The sequence below is a fragment of the Mustela nivalis genome (assembly GCF_964662115.1).
Source record: "Mustela nivalis genome assembly, chromosome: 8".
NCBI lineage: Eukaryota > Metazoa > Chordata > Mammalia > Carnivora > Mustelidae > Mustela > Mustela nivalis.
This window is the reverse complement of record NC_139027.1, coordinates 51,649,742-51,669,142: the sequence shown is the minus strand read 5'-3', so window position 1 is coordinate 51,669,142 and position 19,401 is coordinate 51,649,742. Positions and strand designations below refer to the sequence as shown.

Sequence of the window (19,401 nt, the reverse complement as noted above, 5' to 3'; positions counted from 1 at the left end):
AAATTTTGAAGATAACGAAGAAGAGTATGAAACTTACCCATAGAATTCCTCATCTGCTTACCCCCCAGACAAGAGCTAATTATTAATATTCTGGGTTTTTTTCATGTGTATGTATATATATGTACACATACACATGTATGTGCAATAAAGCGTATTTGGAAACAACTGTTTTGAAAATTGCTTTTTGTCACTTGGCAATACAACAGAGATGTTTTACTCATGTTATTAAATATTCTTTTACAATATCATTTTAAATGAATACACATGTTCTGTTGTGTGGGTATACCATAGTCCACATTCACTAGTTAATGATGAATACTCAGGTGCTTTCTAATTTTTCTACATTAAAAAGAACTAAATTTTATTGAATATTTTTGTAGCTGAATCTTTATGCAAGTTGTGATTTTTTTGAATGATTACCTAGAAGTGGAATTGCTGTATGAAAGGATTTGTACATTTTAAAGTGATTTGTAAATATCAAAATTGCCCTTCGAAAAGACTGGACTAATGTCCACTTTGGTCACTCACATGGGCTTCTTTTGCTGTATCTTCACCAACACAGGGTAAAATAATATTAAAAAAGAACTTTGTAAATTTGGTGGGTAAATTTTATTGTTGCCTTAATTTTCATTTCATCAGTAGCCAATAAAGTTGATGAATAAAAATTTAAACATAATTTAATAATTAATTTATATTTACATATTATATATATTTATATACTTTATATTTATTCTATTATAAATTGCCTGTTCGTTGTCTTGTCCATATTTCTGATGGTATGTTTGTCTTTTCCTCATTATTTTGTAAGGGTTCTGTATATGTGTGGATATTAACTATCTGCCTGTCGTATAAGTAGTAAATAATTCTTGTCTGTTTTATTTTACCATTTAGTAGGATTAGATGCATGGAAATTTACAATTTTTATATAGCCAAATCTGTTAACCTTTTCCTTAGCCAATAAGGCAAGGATCTAACATTATTTTTTTCCACAATTGTTCTTTGGTAATACCAACAGTGTATATTGAATAATCTTTTGCCTATATTTTGAAATGCCACCTTTATCCCCTGCTAAATTCCTAAATGTGTTCTTGGGCCTGTTTCTTGATTTTCTATTACCTTTAATTGGTATGTCTGCTTGCTATTTCTTGGGTTTTGGTATCTGGGTAATGCTGGCTCTGTGAAATTAATTGGAAAGACTTAAAGTCTTTTCTAACATCTGGAGCAGTTTATATAACATAAAAATATAGTCTTTTGAGGGTTTGAAAGAATTCACCCATAAAACCAGATGGGCTGGGTGCCCTTTTTGAGTTGGTATAGCACTAGCTCTTTAAAAACTTTTCAATTTCTCCTGTGATCACTGTTATTTTTAGTTTGTTACTTTTATGATAGTCAATTTTGATAATTTATATCTTCCTAGAAGTGTATTCACTATGCTGAGGTCCTCTAATTTATTTGCATAGTTGTTGTAGAGAGCCCTCTTTTATAATTTAAACAGTTCTTTCTACCTGTGGTATTGTCCCCTTTCATTTTTTTAAATTTATTTTTATTTATTTTTATTTTTTTTTAAAGATTTTATTTATTTATTTGACAGAGATCACAAGTAGGCAGAGTCAGGCAGAGAGAGAGGAGGAAGCAGGCTCCCTGCTGAGCTGAGAGCCCAATGTGGGACTCGATCCAAGGATCCTGGGATCATGACCTGAGCTGAAGGCAGAGGCTTTAACCCACTGAGCCACCCAGGCGCCCCGTATTGTCCCCTTTCTTATTTTTAATGATATGTATTTGAGTTTTCTTTTTTTCTTGATTAGCCTTGTTACAAGCCTCCCCCCTCCCAGCCCCATCACATGAATGTGTGTGCATGCGCACGCACATGTACACAGACACAGACACAGACACACACACACACACTCTTTGTTGGACTTTCCAAAGAATTTGTTTTTATTTATCAGTTCTAATATTTTTTCTTCAGTTTTTGATTTTTTCTTTTCTAATTTTATATTCTCTTATCTTTTTACTCTCATCTTTAACTCTCTTCAACTTATTTTGTTGTTTTTTTTAAAGATTTTCTAATTAACATCTTTTTTTTTTTTTAAAGATTTTATTTATTTATTTGACAGAGAGAGATCACAAGTAGGCAGAGAGGCAGGCAGAGAGAGAGAGGAGGAAGCAGGCTCCCCGCGGGCTGCTCCGCACGATGTGGGGCTTGATCCCAGGACCCTGGGATCATGAACTGAGCCGAAGGCAGAGGCTTTAACCCACTGAGCCACCCAGGCGCCCCCTAATTAGCATCTTCTGCTTATTTGGTTTCTGCCTCATAGATCACGCTTTTGGCCTTCAGCAAACCCCAAGGTTATATTGAACTCTCTTTCTATTTATTTATTTTTACATTTAAATATTTATTCTTTTGAATTTCTGTAAGTGCACTTTCGAAGAGCAGATTTTTTTTTTTTTTTTTTGGTGGTATACTTTTATCTAACTAGATGCTGCTTGTAGAAATGCATCTTTTTTCTTATGGTTAAATTACTTTGATGTGTCCAGGGGCAGGACTCTTTTCATTGAATCTTGTCTGAGACATGCTGAATTCTTTGAGTTGAGTTAGAATAATTTATTCTAACATGAGAACATGAACAGCTGAAGGCAGGGTGGGGTAGGGACCAGAGCAGGATCTCTGGAAGCAGGCAGCTTGGGTCCCAATTCTGTTTCTTCGTAGCTGAGTGAGTGAGTCACTCCTCTTTCACTAGTCCTGGTCTCATAAGGTTGTTGTAAAGATCCAGTGAGATTATAAATGTAACATTCTTAAGAGTGTCTGGTATACATGAAACCCTAAAGTAATGTTTGCTGTGTAGTATCATTATTATTGGCTTTCTGCATCACTAATCTGATTTTATTTTTCCCTGTACCAGTTCTCCTGACTGCTTTCCATGTGGTTTAAAATTGGCCATTACATTTTTAGTTTCTTGTCCCGCCTTCTTTTCCCTCTGTCATTCCTTTGATATTTCCATTTTCTTTTTGGTCTGTTCTCTCCCAGAAGTTTTGCTTTGTTCCATAAAAGCGACTTCTTCTTGCACTCTGTTGAGAATTTCACATCATTTCCTGAGACTTTCGGGTAAATGTTCTCTGGAACCTTACAGATGCTGTTTCCCCATCTGGATGGGTACTCTGTGACTCTTCCTTTCTCCTTTATTCACTCTCTAGCAAGCTCTGGTCAGTGTTGGTGTCTTTCTACAGATGGGTGCAGTGTTCTCTGTCCATCCATCGTGACAAATCTATACCTGGAGCATAGGTGAATGTGCCCAGTTTCTGGAAGATTCCACCTAGTGCTCCTGAAATTGAGCAATCCCTTCTTCTAGGTTCTCTGAAATATTACCCCCCCCCACTTTTAATTATAGAAAATTCAAACACACCTGAAAATACAGAATCGGACAGTGGAATCCCAGGTGTCCTTATACAGGTTTAATATCTAGCTGCTCTCTGCCATTCTAACTTCATTGTCGATACTTTTAATTGGCGAAATACACAAAAATTGCCTTCCACAGGGCCCTGCTGGGAAGGTCCCTCCTACCCCTGCCCCTCCCTCTCCCAAATGGGAACAATCATCCCAGGAAGGATGCAGTTTCCCGTCTCTGGCGCTGTTCCGATCATTTGTGAGAATGGCTATTTTGGATGGACAGATAGGAAAATTTGACGTGGAGGGCAGTGCGTCATGAGGATGGGACGGGAGATGGGGCATTCTGGACCCCTTGCAGATCAAAACTCCTGGTATGGAAGGAATCTTCTCCAGTTTTCCCATTGGTGCTGTCCCCCACCCTTAGAATCCAAGGCCAGACTGCTCTGGTAGAAGCACAAAATGACCTTCTGACTGTTGTCCGATGGCTACTGTTTCAAGAGGCTACGGCTGTGCCTGCCACCAGCTGCTGGAGGGAGAATTTAGATCCCTGTCTCCCCATCAGTCTTCATTTCTGATGGTGATGTTGGCCTGGATCTTTTTCAGGGTCACTGTGAAGGTTTTAATGGGAATGTGAGGAAGATGTTTATTTGGCCACTAGATGGCGCTCAGGTCATGGGCAACGAGGGAGGCCTTCGAAGGTGGGTTCCTCCTCTCCCATGGATTGTTTTCAGAATAAAGGAGAATCTTCCTGCAACTACGGCTAATCAGGGTTAAATGTGTTATTAAATATCTTGATCTCTGAAACAATACAAGAGTGTAATTTACGGCTCAAAATGGAGCCATGTTTCACGATGTAAAGGGATGCTTCTGGCGTCCCTTCCTTCAGAGGTGCGTCTCTTTCTGAGACACAGGTTAGCGTTTGCCTTGCTCCCTGCCTAGCTTCTCCCATGTGTCCCGAGGGCACCTCAGGGCGTGTCACCACGACTTTCCTTTCAACCGTTCGTCTTTTTTCTTCACACGAGAGGGATCCAGCCCACCGGTCAATGCACAACACTGTTTTCTCACACCCCCAAAGCCCCAGCTCAACCAAAAAGTAAAAACCAGTTGTTTCTCTTTATCCCTCCACCTCCTGGTTCACCAGAATATTTGGCCCGACCAGGAGTTTTTGTTTTCATGTTTTGTTTTTCTTTCCAGTGAGGACAGGACCGAACAGTAGCCTCTTAAGCACGTCTGCCCACAAGTTTGCCTGGGCACACTTAAGTATTCCTTGGACCCTGTGCTCCCAAGCCGTTAGTAAATTTTGTTTTCGAAAAAGGAGTGATTTCCTTAGAGGCTGCGGTTCTTTCAAAATGTAACAGGCACATGAGACCCATGAAACGACACAGATTTGAACTTTATGCATATGGAAATCATACTGCAAAGATGGTACTTGTATGTAGCCTACAGTTTTTTCTAAGAAAACTAAAGTTTTTTGTTTTAGGTGTTTTTGGTTTTTGTTTGGTCTTTGGAGCCCAGATGATGATTTCCCAGCTGTTCTCGGCCTCTCCTCCAGTCTGGCTGCCACTGGTGTCAGGCCGCCAGGCTGTGGGCCTAAGAGATGTGCTGGGAGAGAGAGCTGGCAGGGCTGGCAGCAGGAAGTGGCCTGAGCTTCTCCAGGAGAAGATGTGGGTGTCCATGGATGCTGCAGGGCTGTGACATGTGGCCCACAAGGCCAGGCGGCCTGCTCCTGGTCTTCTCTGGCTCCCCCTGGGTGAGAGAATTGGGCTTGACGGCTCAGGCCGCAAAACCAAGACTAGTCCTCTGTGTTCTGGGACTTCAACAGCCCTGGTTCTCTGGGCTTGGAGAAAACCCAGCAGGACACTTGGGTTTTGGCGGAGGGTGATGAGGACTGAATGGTGGCTTTGTGTGAGGTTGCTTCACCAGCCGCTTTGCCCTTGACTTTATGAGCTGTCTGCAGACAAGAGGAGAGAGCCTGGGATGATCCTCAGGACCCTGGAGTCCTGTGGCCCTGCCCCCAAATTAGGAATCATTGGTCAAAGTTGTCAGCAGAAGCATGTCTTACTTTGTGCCTAACACTGGGCCTGATTAGGTTTGTTGAATGAGCGAATGAGTGAGTGAAGGAATGAAGGGATTCATGAAAGGTGCCCCTGGGAAATAGGCCCATTGGCAGCCCCCTCTTGGTTGTCCTGGACCCCAAAGGTATGTTTTGGTCAGATGGCTGGCAGGGTTAGGGGGACATGTGTCTAGGCTGGCCCACCAGTTAACCGCCAGAATTCAGAGTTAGTATGTGGATGTGAAGCCGAGTTTTCTTTTGCAAGAAGCACGTGGCGGTCAGAGCTGTGACCTTGGCCTCATTAGCCTGAGATAACTGGCCAGGTCTGTTTGTAATCATTGGGAAGGAGCTTAAAATGGAATCTGTTTCCTTCCGGTGGGCCCCGGCTGCTGCTCTCCGCGGCGTTGCAGCTGTGCCCGTGCTGGTCCTCTCCCTATGGGCAAAAGCTCCCCTATGACCAGGGGCTCCCTCACTGATGAAAACCTATTCCTGTGGATATGAAAATGACCATGAATTATGGCTTCTGAAAGTCTGATTTCTGCTAGCCGGCATTCCTTTTGGAGGCCTGGCTGCAAAGAGCTGTGGGGCTGGGTCGTAGGGCCTGGGTCCCCTGTAGCCAGGCCTTGTCCTTCTGATGTCTTCTGCACCAGTGGGTCAGCCCTGACCTTGTATCTGGACTTCCATGTTTCCCTTCTCTCCCGCCTCTGCTCTTTTTCTCTGTGTCTCTACTCAGTCTTCCTTCACGGCATTTTGCTAAACTCTTGACTCTTAGCTATAGTTGTGGGGCTATGGGAAAATAGTCATAGGTAATTTCTGGGGAGGAGACAAATAGGTAAAGATGACCAGTGAATGAAAATAATCAAAGATTTCACCAGCTGTATCCACAGGCTGGGTCATGGCCCCAGACCTGGTTACACTCAGCTAGTTGGAGGAGGAAACAGGGAGGGTCAGAATGCAGGAAGAGGCTGAGATCAGAGACCACTGAAATCAGGAGACTGAAGGGTGCCCACCCCCTGCGGGGTGTCTTAGATCTGCTTTGAAGTGAGAGACAGATTTCCAGAGCCCAGAAGTTTGCTAGAGGATCTCCTTCCTTGCTTCTCTCATTTCTTGCTTCTCCTTCCTTGCTTCCTCATTTCTACACACCCCTTACCAGCATTCAGGGCCACATCCAAGTGTGTAGAACCTTCAGCTAATGGGCAGTGTCTGGCACTGTGCTTCCCTTGGAGTGGCAGGTGCCTGAAGCCTGATTCCAGTGCCTGCTGTTGTGAAAATGCAACATGGTGCCCTCAGTGGCAATCCTGAACATGGCCACTAGATGGAGATGTTGTACCTTGAAATGCCATTGCACCGTGACCTTGGTAGCTAGCGTCAACCTGCTTGTTGGGTGGAGTGCTGGGTGTGCCTGGGGGACTGTTCATGTTTCCCCCACCCTTTCTTTGTGTCTGTACTTTGTTTCCCTCACTTATTGGCTATAATATAGAAAAAAAGCAGTTTCTTTTTAGTGTTATTACTTGAATGTAGTGAGTCAAGTTTCAGGTCCCATTTTCAATTGGCAAGCAGAGCAGGGACATACAGAGGCAGACAGACGGTGGGACCTCAGGGCTCACCCTGGCGTTAAGGGCTGTGTCTGGCTGGGGGTGAGGTGGGGGGGGATGGAGGGGTTGTGGGAGGTGGCATTGCGATGACTTTGTGATAAATTCACATCTGGGGCCTCGGGCCACATTTGTTTCCCACATGGGAGCTGTCTGTCTTTCCATCTGTCTGTCTGCCAGCTCTCCATCCACCCGCCTGTTCACGTAACCAGTCCTCTTCTCAGTCATGTCCATCCTAACCCCTTTTCCATTTCTTTACGCTTCAGAGGAGCCTGCAGGTGTGGTCAAGCCTTCTCCAACCATGGACCGTATGTGCTTCCCCCTTGGGGATGGCAAGGGGTTGGGCATTGGGGTTTTAGCTGGAGGGGAGAGGGTGCTGCTTGCTGGGAAGTTTCTGATTTGCCTGAGGTAGGGCGGAGATCTACCACCACTGGTCTGTGAGCTTACCTTTGGCTTTTACCTCTCAAAGGAGGTTGAATATGAAAATTGCTTGGAATGCTTTAAAGACAATTCCCCTCCCTGTCCTCACTCCCCTGCTTCCCAGCCCTTTCCTGAACCTGCTGGGCTCCAGCTCAGGCTCAGATGGGTCCACTCTCTCAGGTAGGGAGCGATGGGGCAGGGGCCTGGGTAAGACATCTTGGGGACCAGGAGGAGGTCAGGGTGAGTGGAAAACTCTTGAAGTTCACAAGGTAAATCATAATGGAGATGATTAGTACACATAATTATAAAGCCCGTGTTAGTTTTCTCAGCCTGGGCCTCCCACCTCAGTCCCAAATGGCAGAGCCCTGTGTGTGCTGGGGACCTGGGGGAGAGCTGTGACGGTGGCTGGGGGGCCAGCTCTGTGGGGAGGCACGCTCCTGAGCTCTGGTCGGCAGGATCTATCTCTCCAGCCCTGTCTTTGCCTGCCCCGCATCACCCCAGGGCCTTGGCATGCAGGGGGACTTGGTTCACAGCTCCTGTCCTTAGGTCTGGTTCTCAAGCATTTCCTTGGTGAGGCCATTTATCCTGTGCCTGCCTTGCCGCATCCTTGCTCCTATGGATTGGATCATCCCTGATGATTCCTGCTTGTGGGTCCACTTCCCACTTGTGGAATTCTGGGAACAGCCTCTCCCCCTCACTTCCTCTGGAAGAGACACCCTGGCTTTGCGGGGCTCTCAGAGTCTGTTCAGTAAAGTCCTGTCCTGGAAAACTTAGTCTTCGGCTGGAAAATCATGACATAACGACAGAGGGCCTCTGAAAAGGAGGGAAGTGACGTGGAGAAAAGATCTCCCTCATCATTGGTGGGATTTGCCTTTTCACTCTCCCTCCAACCCGTTCCCCTGAAAGGTGGTTCTTTGCACAATGTGGGGAGGGAGACAGAATGCTAGCGCGAGTCGGACTGTTAGGTAATCTGTCTCGACTTCATAATGACAAGGGGGGTGAGGAGGACATGTGCCCCAGGGGTGGGGCAGGGGACTGCCTTGTGGGTTGGGACATCTGACCAGGTCCTTGCCCTCCCTCCCCGGGGGGTGGCTTCTCTGGTCACTCTGGGACCTTTTTTGTGCCTCCCCACACCCCTAGGCAGGAGGGAGTGGGGACACAGGACAGGGTGCAGCCTGAGAGGAGCAGGGCAGTGGGGGCCCCTGAGGCCCAGCTTTGCATGCTGGCCAAGTAAGTGCATGGGCTTTGAGCTCAGAGCATTGTGGGTGATGCCACTCTGTAGTGAGGTGTTCCTTTGCATCCCTGAGCCTCAGTTTTCTCATCTGTAAAACGAATTAATAAAAGTAATAAATGTCTCTACGTTGCGGCAGAGTGGTGAGGATTTGGGGACCTACGGGAGACAAAGGATTCTTTACGCCCTTGTGGGTGCTGCATCCATGTGTGTTCAGGGAACTGAGGGCCAGGGATGGGCTCAGGCCTGAAGCTGGCTGGGTTGAGCCCTAGATGGTTCCACGGAGCTGGCCCCTCTGACCCCAACTTGTGTCATCCAGTGGACGACCATCTGGGCTTCCTCCCCACCTTCGGGCCCTGCTATGTCAACCTCTACGGCAGCCCCAGGGAGTTCACCGGCTTCCCGGACCCCTACGCAGAACTCAACACTGGCAAGGTGAGCGCGCCGGCACCCCCGCACACCCAGATCCCCGTGTCTATGTGCAGGGAGGGGCCTTGCAGCCTGGGCAGCGTCTGCTCCGGTCCAGACTACAAGGGCTTGAGTGGGTTTGGGGCCAGAGAGCCCCCACCTCAGAGAGCCCTCCTGCCTGACCCCCTTCTGGCCGCTTCTTCCTTCTCCCTCTCTCCCGTTTGCTTTTCCTTCAGGGCCAGCCTGACCCCCTTGTCCCCTCATAGTCCTGGCCCCCGAGGGAGCCAGGGCTCATCCGTTCATCTCTCCCCTGGTTGGGCTGGAGTCTGGTACTGATCCTCTGGATGGCTTGTCATGGGCCCTGAACTCTCTGGGCCACTGTTTCCTTATCTGCAGAGTGATGGGGGGTAGCCCAGGGCCCTCCTGGTTGCCTGGGAGAGGAGCAACTTGAGGGCCATATTTTCCTTTCTTTCCTTTCCTTCCTCTCCTCCTTTCCAACCCCCTGCTCCTGGGGACCCAACCCCTCTTAGGGAGAAGGCGTGGCCTACCGAGGGCGGCTTCTGCTCTCCTTGGAGACCAAGCTGGTGGAGCACAGCGAGCAAAAGGTGGAGGACCTCCCTGCTGACGACATCCTTCGGGTGGAGGTGAGGGGCGTGGCTCAGGAAGGGGTGAAGGTAGTGGCAGCCAAACCCGGCTGGCTCCTACTGTCATGGTGGGGGAGGGCTCAGCTCCACCCACGGTCTGGGCCTTCACCTCTCTGGGCCTCTGTGCCTCAGCTGTGATGGACCAGGGAGACCACGGCTACTCCGTCTCCCTGAGGAATGTTCAGAGGCTCAAAGATAAAGGAGATTATTTTACAAGCCTAGAGCTTGATACAGAGTGAGAGGTCCCTTTTATAACAATGGTGTAGGACCAGCTAATACTTATTCATCCCTCATTGTGTGTCAGAAGCTATGCTATGACACTTGATATCACGGCGTCCCCCCAGCAGCTGTGAGGTAGCTGCGTTCAGTATCTCCGTTTCACAGATGAGGACACTGAGGCTCAAATGTACCAGAGCAGCAAAGCAGGAGAGCTGAGCCTTGTGCCCAGGAGGCAGCTGGATGGGGTCTGTGTGATGGTAAAGCTTTCAGACTCCAGCCAGAAAGCACGGGTCTGAATCCTGGCTTGACCACTTACCAGCTCTAGCACTTTCCTTGTCAACAAAGCAGGGGTCATAAGTATACTTACCTCCTAAGACCGTTGGGAGAATTACATTGACACAAAGCACTACGTGATGAGCGGTCAGTAAACGTTAGCTGTTACTACTGCTTACAACATTCCACAATCTGGTCGTGTAGCCCTCTTCTCTCTGCCTTCCGTGGAGGGGATGGCAGAGTCCTCTTGGTTCAGACCAGGCTGTGCGATCGAGAGCCTGCCATGTCCTTAGCCATGAGCCCGATGCCCAGAGGGGACATTCCTCCCCAGCACAGGGCAGCTTGTGTCTACCGCAAAGCTGGGGGGCATGCTGGGGACCCCGAGGGGCACGGGCTGGGAGCTCTGGACAGCGGCCCCTTTTGAATGGCAGATGCAGGAGACCAGGCTTCCCCCAGGGTGGGGGGTGGTGGTGCCATGGCTGCTGGTTTGGATTAAGGAGCAGCATGACCTTGGAGGAGCAGACCTTATTAGAGGAACATGGCCAAACACACAGGCCTGGAATGAGTTTGCTCAGTTAGTAACCAAATCTGGGCACTGCTGCTTAGCTGGACCATCCACCACCCATCCGTCCAGCCAGGGTTTACTGGGCGCCAGTCACGGCCAGGGTCTGCCAGACATGTGACCCCCTCCCCACCCCAGTGTCTTCCTTCCTCCTCCATGACCCGTCAGCTGTCCTTTCTGCCCCCAGAAGTATCTCCGGAGGCGCAAGTACTCCCTCTTTGCCGCCTTCTACTCGGCCTCCATGCTCCAGGACGTGGATGATGCCATCCAGTTTGAGGTCAGCATTGGGAACTACGGCAACAAGTTCGACACGACGTGTCTGCCGCTGGCCTCCACCACTCAGTACAGCCGGGCGGTCTTTGACGGTGAGGCTGGGGGCTGTGTGCCTGGCTGGGACCCGGGCCACAGAGCAGGGGGCCCAGCCCGACATCCTGCTTCTCCTGCAGAGCTAGCTGCCGGAGGCCCACCCACAGGCCCTGGCCCAGGCAGACCTGTTTGGGGTTTGCTCTGTCCCCCTCCGTGCCATTCCGCACTCCCCGCTCTCCTCTAGGTGGCTGTCTGCTGCCAGGACCATGCTGGGGCTCCCGAAACAGGCTGTGGTCGGCCGTAGCTGATTTTCACAGTGGCTTTTCTGAGTCATGTAGAGATTTTGGAGAGCGGGGTTTCCCAGGTCCTTCTAGCAATCCCTCTGGGTGTGCTGAGGAGCCCCTCTGAGAGCGGCAGCTGTTTGTTCAACAGATGAAGGGAGCTCAGGTGCCCTGTTTGGCCACTAGGGAATGCGGGCCACTCGTGGATGTCCTGGGAGCTCTTAGTGGGAGGGAGCAGGGGTCTGAATCAGTCCTGGCCTTGGTCCCCTTCCCACCCACCCCTGCTCTCCTGGCTCAGGGCAGGCCTATCGTGTCCTTCCAGGGTGCCACTACTACTACTTGCCATGGGGCAACGTGAAGCCCGTGGTGGTGCTGTCCTCCTACTGGGAGGACATCAGCCACAGAGTCGAGACTCAGAACCAGCTGCTCAGGATTGCGGACCGGCTGGTGAGTGGAAGCTGCCTCACCCCTGCACCCGCCTTGTGCCGCACCCTGCCCTCATGGGTGTCCATAGACCGGGCCCACAGGGGTCACGCACTTACACACAGCTATGCCCACAGACTCTCAGGGTGCCTGGGGTCCCTTGTGTCCTGACCGTGGCCTGCCAGTTTGGAGATGTTGTTCTGCTAGCAGGCAGGGAGGAGAGGGAGTGCGAATGATCGGGGGCCCAGGGAGGTGGGAGGCAGTGCAGGGAAGGAGCTGAGAGGAAGCAAGCTGGAGCAGGGGGGCAGAGCTTTGTACCCGTCATGCTTGCATGTGTCCATTTGCCTCCTGCCACCCGCCAGGGTTTGTGCTGGAGGCCTGTCGCCACAAGGGAGACTTGGATGGGGAGCTGCCCTGCCTTCAGGAGTCAGTTTAGGAAAGGCAAGCACAGGTTCACCCACACCTCTCACGCAGAGGTTCCAAGCCCAAGTGCAGGTGACACTGCAGGACACTGTGAGGAAGGATTGGCACTCAGAGGAGGGAGATGGCCAAGAAGCAGCAGGAGGGCGTTTTGGAGGCAGCGAGGAGATGGGAGGCAGGAGCCCTCCTAATCCATGGTTAGGGTGCCGTGGCAGTGGTCGGGGAACGATGACAAGGCATGGGGCAGGAGGGGACCTTGGGGACAAAGCTGCAGGACTTGGGTTAGAAGGACTTGGTGGTTGGGGAGTTGGGAAGGCAGGGAGAAGTAGAGTGTACGAGGTCAAGCAGGGAGTGGTGTTTTGGAGGTGACCAGGGGGTTCCCTGGGGGGTCCCTGGGGATGCTGAGAGCTGAGGACCCGGGGGCTCAGCTAGAGAATGGAGGAGAACTAAGTGGACAGAGGCAGAGAGACTAAGGGTGGGGAGCTGCTAATCCTGGAGGGGTGGGTGGCTAGGTTGTTTGTGTGTGTGCTTCACATGTAGTATAGCCCACGGGAACCTGGGGGAGGCCGGTGTGGCCTCGCTTTGGGAGCTAGTCAGGAGCAGTGGGGTAGAGGGAAGGGGTTACAGAAGTTTGGGCTTGTCTGTGGCTGCGGAGGTGAGCACAGTGAGGATGATGGGGTGGGGAGAAAGGAAGGATGGTGGTCTCGGAGGAGCAGGGGAGATGCCGGCCTTTGTGAAGGCATGGTGGCCAGCTTTCCTGAGACTGGCATCTTTTGCATAGGGAGGGGACCAGCCAGCACCCAGGTCCTGGAGGTCTTGGAGTCCTTTCTCGGCAAGTCCAGACTCCATCTTTTGGGGTGGCCATTCTCTCACAGGATGCTCCCTGAGGGCCGGGACTGTGTGTTCTTCCCAAGTCCTGCCCTCAGAATGGCACATGCTCAGGGAGGCCCATGGGTGCAGAGGGGACCCAAGGGGTCTGAGGAACAAGCCCTTGACCTGACAGGTGTTCTGTGAGAGCTCTCCAAGCTCCGGGCTGAGGCCCGTGGAGACTGCCCCTGACCAGCTCCGGCAGGAGACACATGTGACCTGGGAGCGACTGGGCCACGAGTTTGGAGAGGGAACTCTCTGTTATTGGAGGGAGTCTCAGTGTTCCTGAAGGCAGGAGAGGATCGGGGGTGCTAGCACTGGAGAACTGGGGAGGGATAGAATGTTCCAGGTGGGGACCGGTGTGGGCTCAGAGGGTCCTTCACCTGTGAGACGGCAGACTGGCTGGCTAGAGGGGCCCCGGGAGGAGCGGAAGGCAACGGTCTCGTGTGGGAGTCTGCACACAGTACTCAAGTCCTTGTGACCAGGCCTATGGGTGGAGTCCCAGGCTTGGGAATTCCTATCCGTTTGGTGTGGGGAGCCCTGTAAGGTTCTCAAGGTGAGACAGCGCCTGGTTTGTCGCATCTGGGCTCGGCGTTCTCTGTTCTCACTGTTCTCTCCCTTGGTTAGGGCATCAGGTTCAGATTTCGGCGACAGGGCCTAGGGGCTGGGAGGCTGTTGTATACCCTCCACCCCACCACTGTGGTCCCAACCCTTGCCTGCCTGTTCCACAGGAAGCTGGCCTGGAGCAAGTCCACTTGGCCGTGAAGGCGCAGGGCAACACCGAGGACGTAGACTCCCTGTTGGCTCAGTTGTTGGATGAGCTCATCTCAGACTGCAGGTAGGGGGTGCCTGGCACCCACGCGCCCTTCCCTCCTGGCTCAGTGAGGCCCTTTCCCTCGGAGTGCTCGTGTGTGGCGGTGAGCGGCGGCACGTCTCCCCAGCCACGCTTGGCCAGCCGTCCACCCCGCGCTCAGTCCAAAGGTGGTTCAGCCAGCACGGGGAGTTGAAAAGGTGACATTTAGAGCAGGTCGTAAATCTCCCTGCAGCAGCGGCAGCTGTGGGCCTGGGGCGGACCAGCTCACCTGAATGGGGAGCATTGTGTCTCTGATCCCCGACCTCTTAGTTCCCTGATGGAATCTCCAGGAGGAGCTGGCTGGTGGGGCTGACGGCGCCCCTCCTTCCCAAGGCCACATCGGGGACCACGGCTTCCAGTTAGCCTTCTGTCGACTTCAGGAAAAGAGGGCTCTGGGGGTGATGGGGAGCGGGGATGCTCAGAGGCCCAGCAGAAGGGGAGGCATCTCAGCATCTCCCCCAAAGCTGGGAGATTTGGGGCTGGCTACCCACCTGCTCTGAGCCTTGCTTTCCTTATCTTCAACCCCGCGTTAAGAATAGCTGCTTATAATAGCACAGAAGCAAAATGCTTGGCACTTTAGAAAGTATGTGATAGATGCTGGCTATAATTACTATTAGAAGCATCAGGAGACTTAGGTCTTGTCCCTTTAATCAGCATTGCGGCTTCCGGCAGTGTCACTTCTCTGGACCCCAGTTTTCTCAGCTGTGAAATGGACTTCATGACACATAGTTGCTTTTCTACTCTCTTTGGGGTTACGGGTTAATGTAGGAAAAGTGTATTCTAGGGTCCCCTCTATCTTACCATCCCACCTTCTGCTTATCATTCTACCGCCCCTCAGGGGTGGAATTCCAGGCAGGTCATTAGGCATTCCCCAGACCTTTCTGGAGCCCAAAGCCTGTTGACAAGCCTGCAGCTTCAGCCCCTCCAGGGGTGACAGATGGAAAAGTGAGCCAAGGAAGCTGGGTGTGTTGGGGAGTTTCGAGGTGTTTGCTGCAGGAGCTCAGAGCAGGTGCATTCCACTCAGATTCCACTCAGGGGAGCTTCCTGGAGGGGTCGCTCTCCCTAGGGGAACTCTGAAGGAGGAGCGGGAGGAGCTAGCCTTTGCAGAAGGGACTGCCCAGGTGCAAAGCCTGAAATGTCTGCCACCTCTGTGGGTTGGCGGGGGAAGAGGACGCCCAAATGGGATCGATAGGCCTGGGGGGTCCGCTCAGGTGAGCTCAGCACTGGGAGACTTGATGGAGGGCACGAGGTCCCCGTGGTTCTGGTGCTCGTCCTGGCTGCAGAGCGAGGTAGGGGTTGGTGGTGGTGGTAAGGAGACTCTGGACAAAGGTGTCACCGAGGCCAGGGACATGGGGAAGGGTGGGGGCCAAGGGAGGCAGAAGGCAGTGTGGACTCTTTAGCTGGCATCTTGACGACCACAGCCTCACACGAACACTTCCTGTGGGAGGTGCTGTTTGCGAGCACGTGACACGGATGGACTAATCACAAGCACCTTATGAGGTAGGAAGTGGGGAGATCCATGTTTTATAGACGAGAAAACCGAGGCGCGGGGAGATTAACTTGCTCAGATTCACTCCCCTGTAAGTGGCTGAGACCGCTGGCTGGATCGCTCTCTGAGGAACAGGACTTGCTGGTGCGTTGGATGTGGGGGCCCAAGGAAGGTGCAGAGTGATCCCCCAGCTCTGGCCAGAGTAGCCAAGTGGACAGCAGGGCTATTCTCAGGGGGACCAGTGGGGGAAAGAGGAGCTTTTGGGGAAGACGAGGCACTTAGGACTGGCCGTGTTGGTGGGAAGAACCTGAGAGCATCTGTGGAGGTTGGAGAACAGAGTGAGGCTGGAGGGGCACAGCGGGGTGCGGTCAGCGTGGGGAGGGGCTCCGAGTGACTCGCGGTGGACCATGGGCCCAGGTATGGAGGGTGGGTTCTACCCATGGCATTGCTTGTGACTCATATGGTATGTGGACCTTGGCAGGTGTCAGGTGCCTGAAGCATCAGAGACAGGTGGGACCCAAGTCCAGACCCGGGGCTCTGTTCTCAGAGGATTCAGCTAAACACACTTCTGCTAAAGCCTGGTCCCTTTTGAGTCACTCTGCAGGTCAGGAGGGTGGGGGAAGAAAGCTTCCCATCTTCTTGGAAGCATAGTTGGGTCTCCAGGGAGGAATACTAGACATCAGGAGACCTGCCTTCAGGCACCGCTTGAGGCCACTGATAGCTCTGGGACAGCAAGCAGCAAGAGGGCTGCCTTCACCTCTGTTTTGGGCTGCAGAGCAGGGCAGCCAGGCATGGGGACCCCAAGCCAGTGGGTCACAGCCAACCACTGGCTGCACTCCATTCCTTCAGCCAGACCTTGTCCCACCTCCCAAGTCAGTGTCCTTCCTTTCACACCTCCCTTTTCCTGGCTTCTCTCCCTCTTAGCCCCCATCCCCCTGCCAGGGTGCCCCATCTGTTCCTCCAGCCCAACCTTCTCTCACCCTTGGACCCCCGGACCCATCTGCCTGCCACACCTCTCTACTGCTTGTCAGCCAGTGCTTCCAGCTCCTTCTTGGGGGGATCTTCCCAAAACTGGGGCCTCGGCTTCAGCCCTCAGCGTCTCCTCCTGCCTTTAAGGAGCAGTTTCAGCTCTCATCCTGGTAGACAGGCCTCTGTGTCTGCACTCCCTCTTTCCCTCACGGACCCCAGCCATCCTACCTTTCAGCCCTTTGGAGCCCCTGGGCTAGCTTGTCCAGGTCTCACCACCCCATGTGTGCTTCCTCCTGCCTCTAAGCCTTTTTCCTGTGCACATAGTGTTCCTTTGGCTGGAACACCACCTGGCTTTTCTTGGCCCAACTGGCTTCCTCCAGGAAGTACTTCTGACTCTGAAGCTGCCCAGGGGGACGGGGATCTAGCCTGTCTGCCTCTCTGTTCTGGGTGCTCCGGACCCAGCCCTGTTAGGACCCGCAGAGCTGTCCTTCACGAGGAAGAAAGGAATGACCCCTAGACCAGTTCACCTTTCAGGCCAGACACTGTGCCTTCTGGGCGGCTGTTCCTGACAAAGATACCGTGTCACTGCGGAGGTCGGCAGCGACTTTTCCAGCCTTCCAGCTCTGCTCTCGGCCTGCGCTGAGCCATCCTGGGCCTGCCCACCATTTCCAAGTCAACCAGGGTTGGCAGGGCGACTGTCCCTGTTTGGGATGGGGACATGATGCCATCCCATCTCCTCTTTCCAGTTTCCCTTTTGTTCCATCCCCGCTACCTTGGGCTTTCCTGGGGCAGGAAAGGGCCAAGACATCTCGTTGGTGGCGGTCACGGGTCCTGGCTGTTTCGGGGGGAGTCTTGGCTGGGCTGGTGGCCTCTGTGAAAATCTCCCTTTGGTGGTCTGTAGGGCAGTCCCTCCCAGCTCCCGACTCAGCCTGGGAGCATAAATCACCCCGGTTGGCTCAGTTCTCCAGATCCGACTCCAGATCGGCCTGCCCCCGCCCTCAGGCCCACTCAGGCCTCCTTCCCAGGCAGGCCCCAGCCCAGGACTCGGGCCCAGGCCCCCCTTCACCCAGGCGGCATGCCCCTCCACCACGAATCAAGTGGGTTGGGGATGGAGGCCGCCCCTCTCCTGGCCTGGGGCAGCCCCATCCGCGGCACCCTCGGGGCAGTAAATATTATATTACTACAGGGTGTGCAGTACGTGACCTGAGACAGGCCCCGGGGCTTAAGTTTCCCGAGATGGAGTTTGCGTACTGCTCCCCCCACCCTAAAAATTCAATTAAAAAAAATAACAGGAAAAATGTAGTGCGCCGAGGGCCTGCCAGAGCGGTGTATCTGGCGGCGGCGGTGCCGCTGCGCTCCGGCGGTAATTGGTTCTGCATAGCTCGGGGAAATTGGCAGAAAAATAAATCAGCCGGGAGCCGGAGTCGAGACGCTGCGGGGAGGGGAGTGTGAGCTGGGGGGGGCTGCAAGTGGTGGGGGCAGAGCTGGTGGAGCGGGTTTGACTGATGTCCTGTTTGGGAGTCAAGGGCTCCGTGGGGGTGGGGCGGGGGGGTGGAGCAGGCCCCCACCCTCAGCAGGGATCATCTAGAGGGCTCCTGCAGGGTGAGGGAGAGCGCAGACGCCCCCTTCCCCTTCCACGTGACCCTGCATGTGTATTGACTGACCCCCGGAGGAAGAGCCTGTGAAGGAGGACTTCTGGGGAGCCCATGGGGGGCAGGGTGGGTCAGAGTTCCGTGTCTCCCAACAGGATGGAGTTTAAACTCAACCCCACGTGGGGCCTATGGTGGGGTTTCTGGGGCTACATGTACTCCCTACCTCCTCCTCCATAGGCTTCCCAAATGGAGGGTTCTGGGAGGGGTGTCCTGGGGCTGCCCCAGGTCGGCACAGCTGTACTGCTGGCTGCCGGCCTCCCCACAGCGTCTGCAGTGGCTTGTCAGGGGTCCATAAATTTCCTTCCTGAAGAACGTGTGAGTGCAACAGAACGGGTTCATTTCAGCCCAGGGCAACTTAGTACTCTGGCCTCTGCTTTAGGAAGATGCAGGGGGCACAGAGGGACCTGTTGGGCCCTCTGAGGGCCTGCGGTCATTGGGACAGAGGGGACACCTGGGCCAAAGAACTCCTAAGTCCCAAACAGGAGCCTCTTGAAGAGAGGGTTGAGGGACTTCCAAGCAGGATGTCTGAGGGCCTGTGTAGTTAGGGAAGGCTTCCTGGAGTTGAGGAGGGAGCAGGTCCCATAGAGAGATGGGTCAGGCTGAAGAAAGCACCTAGGGCCCATGGAGTCCCCTGCAGGCAGGCTGAGGGTGTGGGGTTTGTTTGGGGGTGGGGTGAGGGCTGTCTGTGCACGGGTGTGTGTGCTGGGCTCATCCCGTCTGTCTGTCCCTCACAGCCAGCCCCTAGGTGATGTCCACGAGATACCCTCTGCCACCCACCTAGACCAGTACCTGTATAGGCTGCGCAGCCGACACCTGAACCAGATGACTGAGGCAGCGCTGGCCCTGAAGCTCGGGCATGGTGGGCTCCCAGCTGCCTTGGAGCAGGCTGAAGACTGGCTGCTGCGTCTGCGCGCCCTGGCTGAGGAGGTAGGAAGCCCTGGAAGGTGTCCTCCTTCCTGCTTGCAGACATCAGAACTGGGAGGGGCATGGGGACGGTCTGGACCCTGATCCGACCCCGACTCTGTCACTGGGTGAGCTTGGACAGGTGACTCAGTGTCCCCTATTTGCATCAGGGGGAGAGAGGATGCAACCGGACACTGGGTGTTACGGGGCCTCGCTGAGAGCCTGGTGTGCAGCCTGTGTTCTGTCAGTGCTCCCCTCACGGGCTCAGTACATGTGTTTAATCAGTGTCACTAAAGTACATCAGAGGCAGAGCTGGGACCAGAACCCTGGAGCGCCTGGCTCTGGGTCCAGTACTGGGGCCTGCTTCCCCAGTGACCCAACTCCTCCCTGCCAACCAGGATCTGTCTGCCCCTGGCCTCAAACCTGCCTCTCTGGGGCCACTCTACTTCTT

General features: G+C 53.0%; 1 protein-coding gene across 24 annotated transcripts in view; it reads left to right on the top strand.

Moving 5' to 3' along the window:
* Positions 1-19,401, top strand: part of DYSF (dysferlin) — a 203,813-nt gene that overhangs the window by 74,220 nt on the left and 110,192 nt on the right. For 14 of the 24 annotated variants that reach the window (XR_014315085.1, XM_082744003.1, XM_082743990.1 and 11 more), the window contains 7 exons: positions 7,297-7,338; positions 9,001-9,116; positions 9,620-9,733; positions 10,975-11,152; positions 11,697-11,821; positions 13,816-13,922; positions 18,782-18,974. Coding sequence is in view for 23 of the 24 variants with exons in the window: in XM_082744003.1 (XP_082600129.1) it covers positions 7,297-7,338; positions 9,001-9,116; positions 9,620-9,733; positions 10,975-11,152; positions 11,697-11,821; positions 13,816-13,922; positions 18,782-18,974 (875 nt within the window). In the remaining variant the exon portion in view is untranslated. The remainder of the gene's footprint in view (positions 1-7,296; positions 7,339-9,000; positions 9,117-9,619; positions 9,734-10,974; positions 11,153-11,696; positions 11,822-13,815; positions 13,923-18,781; positions 18,975-19,401) is intronic. The other 10 variants (XM_082744000.1, XM_082743996.1, XM_082743995.1 and 7 more) reach the window with 1 other exon arrangement.